This window comes from Chaetura pelagica, unplaced genomic scaffold (assembly GCF_000747805.2).
Source record: "Chaetura pelagica isolate M959 unplaced genomic scaffold, ChaPel_1.0 scaffold1533, whole genome shotgun sequence".
Taxonomy (NCBI): Eukaryota; Metazoa; Chordata; class Aves; order Apodiformes; family Apodidae; genus Chaetura; species Chaetura pelagica.
The window spans coordinates 24,840-37,310 of record NW_009952840.1 but is presented as its reverse complement, the minus strand read 5'-3'; the positions used below and the strand labels follow the sequence as shown (position 1 = coordinate 37,310).

At 37.9% G+C, this 12,471-nt stretch overlaps 1 protein-coding gene across 1 annotated transcript in view; it reads right to left on the bottom strand.

The window, feature by feature from the left end:
- ZNF277 (zinc finger protein 277) overlaps positions 1 to 12,145 on the bottom strand; it is a 33,717-nt gene extending 21,572 nt beyond the window's left edge. The window contains exons 1-3 of the mRNA XM_009995171.1: positions 11,958 to 12,145; positions 8,732 to 8,820; positions 7,178 to 7,260 (exon numbers count right to left, since the gene is read on the bottom strand). Of these exons, the coding sequence (XP_009993473.1) occupies positions 7,178 to 7,260; positions 8,732 to 8,820; positions 11,958 to 12,016 (231 nt within the window). The 5' untranslated portion in view covers positions 12,017 to 12,145. The remainder of the gene's footprint in view (positions 1 to 7,177; positions 7,261 to 8,731; positions 8,821 to 11,957) is intronic.
- Positions 12,146 to 12,471: the final 326 nt, after the last annotated feature.

Sequence of the window (12,471 nt, the reverse complement as noted above, 5' to 3'; positions counted from 1 at the left end):
ACAGACACTGTATCCCAGGTGCTAAATTTTCCATCTTTATTGCTCTCACATCACTGCTTTTTAAAAATCATAGCTTCCTTTACTAACAAGGCCAATAAGTAATTTACATAGCTATTTAAATGCATGACTGTGTATGACTGATTATCCAAGACAATCAGCCATTCGCAAACAGTACTCGGTGCAGGTTTTGCTGCTTTTGATTCCAATCTGAAGAAAGAATTGGTGGTAAAAAGTTTGCTTGCTTTTACCAACTATATCAGTTGGTCCAACAAAACCACATTAATTCTTTTTCCAAAATCTGTCTCTTTATAATCACAGCACTTCTGATACATAAGGAATCCAGGCATGGAGGCAGATCACACTGTGCAGTTTGGGACAAGATCATGAAGAGACTTTTACTGCAGAGAGACTTTAATTTATCATTCCTCAGCCCATTTGTGCAGTAGAGGATGGGTTCTGCAGTTAAGTCTGTAAAATAGGGCTAACATCAGTATGTGGCTTGTTTCATAAGATGTTCATGAGCGAAAAAAAAAATTAAAATTTCTGCCAGAAGCCCTGACAAGGCAAAGTCCAAAGCCTCTAGTCCAAAGACTTAAGCATACAAATAGTCTCAACTTCAAGTATTTCAGTACTGGGCTGGATTGGGGCAAGACTGTATTGTAGTTTGTGGTTCTTGTGTGCATCTACTTTGCCAGCTCTGGTCCTTCACTCTCATCTTATCTAGGCAAGAGACTAGACAGACAGCATGTTATACAAATGATCACTTCAGAGAACTTCAAATGAAAGCATTTTACAAATGGTGCTCTATGCTCTGGGGAGGTAGTGTGCTTAAGGATGTTCCTTTGAAGGGGAAATTTCACAACTGTTCCAGTGCAAAGGACTCAAGTACCTGAGCACTCAGTCACACTGTTGTGAAGAGTGCATGATCACAGACCACAATCCTTCTGTTATGATAATGGACTCATTAATACTACTGAAATAAAAGTGTCTGCCTAGGAAATAAGGTACTACCAGAGACAGTAACTTGAGTGTGAATTTGCATGGAAATAATTTAAGATAGCAAGCTCACAATAATACAATATATTTTATCAAGCTCTCCTAGTGTCTCCTAGACACACAGTGTCTATCTTCAGTTGTAGTTTCTTCCAGTTAAAATATGAGTTACATTCTCCTGCTGAGTGCTCACAGAAACTAGCTTTTGCTGTAGGCTAGTGAACAGATTCTGGTTAAAAAAAACACCTCAAAACAAAAAAAAATCATGCTGACAGATCACAGCAAGAAGCTGCTTACACACTTTACTGGCAATAAAACAAACCACTACAGTACACTGAGACAAAGACTAGGATTGCTGGTACGTAAGATGCATTACAGTTTCTAAAAAGTTGCCAAGCACATTATTTATTCGACAATTACATACATCATTAGGATAAACTACTATTAGAATAAAAGAAAGTAACATCTGGTTTTGTGTCTACAGTTTCCTTAAATATTGGCTGATGAACTATAGATTGTGTCTGCAGCTGCTGAATAGGAAAAAAATATTTATAAAGAATATTGATATCAGAAACTGCATGTCTCTGTAAAAACCTGCAATCTTATCTGTATATCAACAGCTTGTCTCCTAACTTATATCCAGTTTCTCTCCTTACTGATCATTGTATTCAGTTCTCCTACTTCAAGCAGTACTCTCTTGCCTCTTGCCTAGAGAATAAAAACCACCTTTGAATTGTGTAATCAGTATTATTGAAGGGTACTGTAACACTGATGTAGAAGACATTCCTACAGTTTGCTCATGAAGCTGAGTCAATTTAAAAATTGAGGAAGAGCTTCATGACATCATGAAAACTCTAAGTAACTGTGAAGATGTATAAAAAGAAAAAGGATTGAAATTACAGTAGACATGTACAGCTAGCAAGCTGAAGTGGGAGACTAGTGAAGCTTTTTTGCTCTAAGACAACCAAAAGAAGATGGACAGACTAACACAGTAAAACAGAAGAGCAAAAAACAACCTTCTCCTGCCTTCAAATACATTAGAAAGAAATGATGAAGAATCCTACTTAATGTAGGAAGAGATCAAACACAGACAAAAGAAAGTGTAACGACTCTTCAAACGCCCATGGAGGACGGGTAATGTTTGAGAGTGCTTGAGAAAAGCAATTAAGTAGCGGATATACAGAAAAAAGGACCTATAGAATTTCAGATGTATGTATTAGCATGCTAACATTTTAAGATACACTGTAAGCACTTCAGATACTGCATTATGTGAAATTAGGCTAGCATCTCGATCCCTTGCAATGCACAGCTCCAACTTCTTGAACCTTGTCTCAGCTTAAGCTCATGACAAACTGGGCGTTGTACAAACAAGTCATCCTGGGAAACCAGTAACATTCCTTGTCCCTTTTCCAGTTTTGGTCAAGACTCCTCTTCAGTAGTTGCCTCTTAACCTAAAAACTACCAGTCACATGACAGGAGAATACCTGTAAAGCTGAGAGCAAGACAAGGTCAATGTTGTGTTCGGAAGTGTGTATTTTCAAATAATAGGTTTGCGGTTTTTACCTTTTTCAGAATTATCTTAAAGGCCAAATGGCTTATACTGACACTGCCTCTCCTAATATCTCGAGTTTTGCTGCCAGGACTTCCCTGCCTAGTTCCACTGCTTTACAACTAGGAATTCTTTGTCAAGCCTGTGTTTTTTCAAAAGATTGTATCTCTTTTGTGTTACATAGTCTTGTCAGCTACTTCAGCAAGCAGTGCTCTCTAACCTAGTTCAGACTCATTCCTTGGCCTCTCTCAATACATCACAGTCCCCATAATGTGTCTGCACGACACCCACCTTGGCTAGCTCCCCTGCTGCTGTGCTTGAAACTGCTAAATTGGAGTCTCAAAACTGAAAAATGAAATGCTTCAGCTAGCTCATTTTAAAGACAACATTTGTCCTTCATTGAGCTTGCTGTTGGAGATGGCAGTTAGATTTCTGCAGAAAAAAACACCGAAAGTTCTATAATTCTGGTCTTTAATTCGGCACAACTCACATGAGTCCACTTGCCAGCTCACTCTTAAATGCTGGACTTGTCTGAAGGTAAAAGACTTTACAAAGCAAAATAACTATTTAACTTGCAAGTCAACACTAGGATTGCAGCAAAAGGAAATAAAAAACTAAACAGACTTTATTGCTGTAACTAAAGTAGTGACTCCATCAGCTCCAATTACAGCTGCAGGTTGATTTCACAGAATCCTTCTTTAATAACTGAAGATAAAATTCTGATATTTAAAAGAGTGTTAATAGCAAAGGCTGTTTTCACACCAAAATAAGAATGTATACCTCTTTATTTTCTAACTTAATTACTCTTTAAACAAAACTAGCATTTGCATTTGCTTTAACCCTACACTCTTCTGAATTTGAAGAAACATCTATTAGCAGAGAAGAAGAGGTGGCTCACCTGGCCAAAAGACTCAGTATGTCCTTGACACTGGCAGTGGAGAGAAAGCCTTGTGGGAATAGGACTGCATAGCACAAAGCACCACAAAACCAGAAATGAATGCCTAATAACCCAATGTCTAGGAGTCAGGAGTTACTATTACAACAGACAGTTCTATGAAAACATTAGTTGCATGCTCAATCACAAACATCTTCCCTTCCTCACAGCCACAAACACAATCTAAGATAGGGAAATGAACACTGTTAATGACACTTTCTGCCCACATGCAATAGTCAAGATGTTTTCATAACCTCAAAGAGATTATAGGAGCCTGGAAAAGGTACACAGAAGTGCAACAATAATGCACAGTGAAGAACCATCCTTAGCCTCAAATCACTGAACCACTGTAGCAGGACACTCTATACCTCAGTGTGTCTGCCTCAGTTTCCCTTTGTCATTCTATTGCTCTCTGCCTCTCAGTTTCACTGCCCCTGGCCTGGATTGGAAATATTCCACTGGGAAAGGAAAGGTGATGACAAACTCTGAACTGGTAACAATCTTGAAAGTACAAATAGAAGGCCACGTTGATGTCTGTAATGTCAGCTGCTCTCTTGCACAGCTAGGTCAAACCACAGACAAAACAAGAATGAACAGATAAAAGAGTTTGCTTGGTGAGAAAAAAGGCCTTCTTGTTTCCCCCCCCCCAGGTTTTCCTTTTGTTCTCCAATAGTTTATTTTGGAGGTATGTCTAAGTAGTTAAATGACAGCAGCCAATAATTTTATTCTATAAATGCCTGGTCCCATCTTTGAATCTTTGATCAGAAAGACTCCTGTACATTTTCTCTAGGAGGTGAGCTGGATCTTCTCCCCTCCAGCGGGGACGCCTGCTTGAGGGGTTACTCCTCAGGAGGTTGAGAGAAAGGCACACCCGAATGAAATAAAATAAAGGGTAAGAAATATCAAAGCCCTATATATGAATTCTTGTTCATGTCTTCATTAGCTAGCTTTAAATCTTAATAAAAGCTTTACTTTTTAAGCTTTGGAACTTAAAGACTTTAGGATTCTTTTAAAAGATCGTAATCATATTATCGCAAGGCCTGTTAATATTTAAGTTCCTAGTAGTCAGAGGGTTAACCTGGATGTAGCAGCTACCAGCTGACTATTAGTTGTGCATTTTATTGTTAAGATACCCTCTTGTTTCATTACCTGTTTTGTTATCCCAATTATCTTAACACTCCAATTTATGCCTTGTTAGTTCAACCATTAAGACCCTGGTACTCTTTCCAATAAATCTTGTTTCATGCCTATACATCTCATCTACTATCTTGCCCCGTTGAGAGCAACTAGTTCAACCCCCATTCCCAAGCTGGGTCACCTAGACTTGGTTGCCCAGGAGTGTGTCTAATTGTGTTTCAAATATCTGCACAGATGAAAACTCTGCAACCTCTCTGGGTAACTTCTTCTAGTGTTTGACCACACTCAGTAAAAGTGTTTTTTTGCTTTCATAGGGACTTTCCTGATTTTTCATTCATGTCCAGTGCTACTTGTTCTGTTGATGGGCTCTGTTGAGAAGAATCTGAGTTTGTGTTCTTCATTCCAATGCACATTGATAAGATCCCTCTGAGCCTTCTCTTCTAGGCTTAACAGTCCAAGTTCTCTCACCTTCCCTTATATGAAGGATATTGCAGTCCCTTAATCATCATTGTGACCCTGGACTGGACTTGCTCAAGTAAGTCCGTATTTTTCTTGTGCTGCGGAGCCCAGCACTTGCCCTAGCACTCCACAACTGGTCTTACTAGTACTGAGTAGAGGGGAAGGATCACCTCCCTTGACCTGCTGGCAAAACTCTTCTTAATGCAGCCCAGGAGGCTGCTGGCTGTCTTTGCTGTGAGGGTACACTGTAGCACACGACTGAAGAAAGACAAAATGTAAGGTAGGTAAATCAGGAGACAAATAATGAATGGTTTGCATAAGGTAAAAGATGGATTGTTCACCACCTTTTCTAATACAAAAAAAAAATAATCAGGTGAGGCTGGTGTGGTTCAAAAAGGCTCTCTCAAAAACAGTTCCCTCCCAGTGTGTAGTTAAGCTGTGCAACCCACTGCTGCAGGAAGCAGTGGATACTGTAAGTTTGTGTGTGTTCAGAGTTGCACTTTCATGAAAGAAAAACCTATTGTGTTAAGAATCAGAGATACAATGTTGCTGAAATTAGAAATTTGTGAGCTGCCAACTGCTGAAGTCTAGGAAAATATTTTGAGAAAGAATCACCACCAGAGAAGAAGAGGGCAAATACCATAGACTCTTTGCTGCTGACAAGGATAAGATACTCATTTAGACAAACCTTTTTACCAATCTAGGATGGCTTTCCTTAGCATATATTATAAGAGAAGCATTCTACGCATGAGTGCATCAGGTGCTTTTTTCTGGGAAATCCTCAGTGGCAAAACCACCACAATTCTCCTTTGCAGGAGCTGGGATCCTATGGAGAGCTGTGCAAGACCTCTATGTACTGCCTAGGTTTTGGGGATTTGTTAGTCGTGTGTCTTGAGCTGCAGCACATGACTTTGACATCAGATTTTAACAGCAGTTGCAGTGTAGTTGACCCAAATGGATTTTGCCTGCCAATCCCAGTTTTTCTTGGGACTAGAATTTGTTCTTTGTGTGCATCTCCTTAATTCTGAATGCTTATGATTTAAGGTGTCTTCAACTGCATACTGCATGTACAGACTTGTAATAGAAATATAAGAAGAAACAGCATAACAAAGGGTTAAAAGGCCAATATTGACAATTCTCAGGACATAGCTGCCACCAGTAAGCTAAGGGACATATTTATGTCACGACCAAAAGCCCTGCACTCAAACAGCTCACAGTACAGATGACTTGTTAGCAGAAGACCCTGCCTCCTAACATGAGGAAATTAACAAGGCTGCTACATGTCCCATAACTTTAATTTCTGAATTAGCCCAACAGGAAAAAAACTCAAGATGTATATTTCAAACAAGAAAACAAAGCAGAACAAAAAAACCCCATCCAGTGGCCAGCAGCATGGACCAAATCTCATAGAAGATGAAGTCAGCAAGAGTTTAATGTGCAGGACCATCCATTCAGGACTGGTAACTTTGAAAAGATATGAGAGGTTTGTCCAAAGTACTAGGTTGCTTTCACAAAGTAAAAGAACCAGAGGGGTTCATGAGGACTCAGCAGCTGGCATTTCTTGTCCTTTCCATCTCACAGAAATAACAGTAGCCAGACTTACTCCACTCACACACCATGGTGTTTGTAAGTACGTGAGTATGAATTAAGGAAATCTGGGTGAGAGAGTGTGAACACACAAAAACAACTTGCTTGAAGATTTTGTAAATAAGTATTACCTCTTTTCACAGTATTGCAGACTGAGTTTTATTTTGCTAATTTCCCTAGATATATTATTATTACACAGAAGGTAGTGCAACAATGCATTGGAGATTCTTGCAAGAAAAATGTCCAGCACACTCAGCCTTTTTCAGTTCTCTAGGCATACTTTCCACTTGTGTGGAACACTGAAAATCAACCTGTAAATTTATTCCAAGGAAAAAATCTATAAACAAGGAGTTTGTGTATTTTTTTGCAGCAGCTAGGGAAAGGAGCTTAAAGAAAATTTTAAGAATTTTGCAGTCTAGCAAAAACTGCCTTCACTTAAAATGCTCCCTGAGTTCCATTATTATACTATGAAACTGTTCACCTCAACAGTGAACAGTGAAACAAAAGTAATTGCTTACCAGTCTCTTTTGCTGAAGCTGTTCTCTAAGTAATCTGTCTTCTGGTAAAACATCACATAGAAGAAAAAAATTATCCTGTTCTTCTGTTAAGAGATTAGGAAGTGTGGGTAAGGAAATGGGAAGTTGCAGCTGCTTTTATAATTTCTGGCACATAATTTGCTAAACCTTTGGAATGTGTTAAGAATGTGGGAATGTGTTTTCTAATCTATAAAAGTCAGTTATTTTAAACATCAATTAATGTTAATTAAACATGTTTAAGTACTTGTATACACACATTTATAAGACCTTTACTTAATTTATATTGCAGTGTAAAGGCAAAAGTCTTGTACAGGTTTGCCTCACTACCAGCTTTATTCTTTTTTAAGATGATTCTTCTGGAGACACAAAATTATTTTAATTACTTATATTGGTCACAGTATAAAGTCAGCATTAAAGAAGCATGAAATCATCTTTCATTTTATCTTGCATGTGTGATTTTTAGTTTTTTCCCTAAGTAATCATCAGTTTTCAGTAGTTATCATCATTTGGTATACCCTTACCATAAGATTTCATTCCATCTACAGGAACAATGAGACTTGCCTTATTTATATTTCTACTTATGTCTTTTATGTTTACTAAACAGTAAAAAATATTTCTGTTCATATCAAATTTAATAATAAACCAAATCTTATTCAAATGAATTACCTTAAAATGTAAGAAAATAAATGTAAGAAAATAAAATCAAAGGGTTATGCGGTTGGTGAACTGAAGTGACCACTGTTAAGCCTTTTACAATTCTAAACTTGCTGGATTTCTGCCATTCCCACTTTATCACACAGAAGCTTGTGTGAAGAACAGAAACCCCCTAATTTCTGAGCTATCAGAAACATAGTTATCAGCTATGGCCCTCTGGAAGGGCCATTGATGATTTACAATTCTGGCAAGCTCTGGTATTCAGGTGCTTGATTTGCAATTTTCAGACTGAGTGGTGTTAAATTTTCAGAAGCAAATTCATACATATGTAAAAGAAATGCAATTATGGTCTTTGGAGTAGTTGGCATGTTTTCTAGGATTATTTGTCTTAAAATTAGTTAGAATAATTAAAATAATTTATTTAGATCCATTTTGTACTCAGTTTTCATCTTCTAGCCATCTCTGACACTGGCATTTCTAACATTCTTTTACCTGCTTCCAGGTAAACTATATTTTTCTGTTAGAAGAGGGGAAGCCAAAGGATTGCATCAGGTACTTCTGAGAAAAACACTTCCTTTGCAGTCATCACTGTCCTTATGATGGAAAGTCCCACTGTGCCAACACAGCACAGCTGTGAAGTATAGTCTTTGGCCTTGTGTTGGAGCCCAGAAAATGGAAGTCTTCATAACCCTACCTTGATGACATTGCTGAAGCACATGTTGCAATCCTTTGAAAAGGTAGGTTTACATATGTGGCTAAGAGTTAAACATTACTTCTGTGGTGTTCTGACTTAGGGTCAGATTACTTCACACTTGGCAGCAGTATATGCCAGAAATTATCACATGATGCAGCCAACAGAGAGTAAGCAAGCAGCATATTTACCTAATGGAGCTTCCGTATTTGTTCTTATCACACTACAAAAGTCTGTGATGGGCTGTTCGGCAAACCTCCTCTTCCAGTATAAGATGTATCTTTAAAAACAAGGGAGAGATGATTAGTGAAAAAGGAAACAACAAAAAAGTTTAATAAGCAGTGGATCAGCTTTCATTTTTTCCATCCACTAAATTCTTAAAGAGTATTTTGTGGGGTTTTTTTTTGTTTTTTTTTTTTAATTCCCATCTCTGTTTTTTCAGCCTTTAATCTAGTTTTCCAATTCATTAAATTCATTCAGCTTCATTAAAACTAGGTCTAAGCTTCCTGTCAAAGTAAGACAGATTTGCATTAAGCTTCTTCACATAAACAAAGTGACCTATTCACATCTTCAGACAGAAGTGCAGATCAGATGCATCTTTACTAAAAAGATACACTACAGAGTAGTCTCTAATTCCCAAAATACTGTGGTCTGTGTTCTGGAAGATGCAGGGAGGAATCTGAAACTCAGTGAAAACATCAACTTGTCAAAAGTGAGGTTTGGGCAGGTCTCCTGTGGAGTCACAGTAAAAGCTGTAACTTGGCAGACAACTAGAAAGTCAAAAAACCCAAAGTCCCCAAACACCTAGGGGTGGGATAGCAGACAGGATAAGGACAGTCCTAAATGCGTCTTGAAGATTTAACCCATCAACTACAGTTCTTTAGAAACATTATTAGACTATTGTAATGCAGCAGCATTAACAGACCCCAAATGAGATTAGGTTTCCTCTGAACTAGAAGCTACAGTCTAACCAAGAAGAAATTATCATCTTCCATTATATGATGAAGAGAACCAAGCAAACATTATGCTAACTAGTCAGAAGTATATGTGTGATATAAATTGTGTGAGCATTGTTAAGATACTGGCTAACTATTCACCTACAGCTTCCTATTTAGATGCCATCAAATTTGGAAAAGAATAATTAAAAAGAGCAGATATCATTATTATAAGGACATTTCTAAATAGCTGTAACTCTTAAAACTTGTGCAATCCAAAAGTTTACTTGCCACAGCTATCATATCCCATGATGGCTCATTTTACTTCTAATTACCATCTAGCTTACTATACAAGAACCTTAACTGCAGCAGCGAAGGAATCAGCACATACTTGCTTCTGCTAATTTTGACATGGGGAGGATTAACCTCCAGTACAGCAGACAGCTAAACACAGTGAAATCAGTATGCGTGGCTGAAGCTCATCCAGGGGTGTCATGAGATGTCAGTAAGTGAGAGGTGAGCGTGTTGTTCTCCCCCACCTACTCCACTGTTTATAATGCACGATGAACCAGTTTTGCTGCAACATGGAACATCAAGTCTTCCAGAATAAGTCATCCTTGAGCTTTTAGGACAGAAATGTGCAAATGAAGGGATTTCAAGATGTCATTCTGTCTGTCCCCTGCACTGAAATAAATGAAAACCATTCAGCCAAACTTACCTAACCATAACTGCCTGCGCCATGAAACTTACTGTTAAAAGATTTACTATCATAAGACTTAACTCAAATAATCAATGATCAAATAAAGCCAAAGCCATGTCATACTTTCAGAGAGAAAGAATGAGTGATTAGTGTCCATGAGTGATCATGTCTAGTCATGCAGTGGAAGCTTATTCTCCTTATTTCTTCCCCTTGCCCTAATGCCAACTTATCTTTATTCTTCTAAGTTAAAAAAAACCAAAACATTGCTCTTCTTTGGATTCTCCACATCTTGTAGTTCTGTCAAGAAATGTATTCCAAAGACTGACTGTAATTCACTGATAACTGTAAAAAAAATACTATGTGTTTTCATAGTTATTTCCTTTTTTTTTCCACACTTCTGTTTAACACCTCAGATTACACTTCTTTTTTTTTTGCGCATAGTATTAGACTATTTAACTGATACTCTGTACAGTAAGTAAGAGAAGGCACACTTCAGAGCAACAACTCCATCATTTCACATCCTAGGGCCACTTTCTGTAAGATTTGTCTACCTTCCAATTGCATTAGCAGCAAAAAAGCAATCTAAATGGACTTTTTTTTAAAGGTGATTTTAAAATACATTTCTATTAATGCAGAATAATCCCCCAAGGACACTTAAACTGGCAGTCCATGACTGAGCAGCTCTGATCCCTTTATCTATCTGAGGAAATTAGCATTATATCCAAAGAACACTGCATTCTTATTCTCCCTGCTTTCAATGTAAAACCAAACAAAAACAAGTATCAGTTTTCAATTTTAAGCAATGCTAAGCTCACACATTTGAGTAAGGATTTATATAGCTTACATTTATCTTCCTAAATTTCATCTTAATATTTTGTTATTATTATTTTTGTTTAAATCTTGATAGACACAGGTTATTGGTTGTGGCTGAGCAACTAATGACAGAAGACCTACCAGAAAACTCCTTTTACTTGAGAAATTACCCAGCTAACATTTAAACACTGCAATGGAACAATTTAAAAACTGGCAGGTACTGCCTAGCCTACTGCCTGGCCCATACATTGCTGTGTATGAGACCAAAATGCCAAGCAGGCCCCTAGTCTCTGAAGTTGCAAGCCAGCTGGGGCTATGCCAGCAACTGGAGGAAGTTACGAGGGAGAAAGCCAAATGTGACCCTGCTGAGATGATCAATGACACAGCTGTAAAAAGAGACACAGTTGTATGAAGATCACAGTATTTTATAGTTAAGGCTTAAATGTGATTTCTATGGGGAAATACTGGCATCCTCAAAATAAGGTAAATTAGTTACATTCCAGTATGTGAGATCCTGTACTAAGCAGCATCTGCATACAATAAACGGCTTTACAACACTGTACAGTGGTAGATATTGTCTCATCCTATACAAATAAAACCCCAAATTAGGAGAGCTGATCATCTAGAATGTGCTTTATGAAATAAACAGCTTTCTAGCTTGTATGCAACCTGTTGATTAGCGACAAGACCTGAGAAGTTCCTAGGATATGTCAAAGAATGTCTAACATAGGAACTGCCCTGTATTATAATATCAAGTCCCCCGGTACCAGTAATATCTATGGCTGGGGAGTGGGATGGCAAAACAACCTTACAATCCAGCACCAAAAAGCTCATTAAAAAAGTAATAAAAATCCTCCCACAATACCCTGCTGCATTTTAAAGTATTTTAAAAAGATGATGTCTAGTTTTCTGACGCTTTATAAAATAACTGCACACATACACAGTCATTTTAAACAATACAACTCTTACCTTCTAAGATCTGCAACCAGTTTCACATCTGCTATGACGAGCTTGTGTTCAATAATCATGTGCTTCAGGAGCTGGCTTTGTTCTGCTATGAGATAGCATTCTTTGCAGAAAATACAAGGCACATAGGGAGAACTTTCTACAGCAGGAGCATCACCTGGACTTTCTGGCAGAGACAGAGGCTCCAAAATACACTCTGTATCTAAAATAAATAAAAAATTATTAATGAAGAATTGCTTTTTACTAAATGAATAAATCTACATCACTTGGAGTATCTTCAGGCAATACATGTAAAATCTGTTTTGTTGGGTCTCAGTTTGTTGCATGGATCATTCCAGCAACAAGGTACTTGGAAGCAAGTGGACTGCATTATTTCCAAGATGGGCAGTGGGAGGTTGGCACAGGACAGTTCTCACGTATCTGCTCCAACTGAAACTGCCAGCTGACACCAAATCAAGCCGACCTAAGTGCTCTGCTTATTACTCGTGGAAGTTTAATGATGAGATACCTGCTTTTC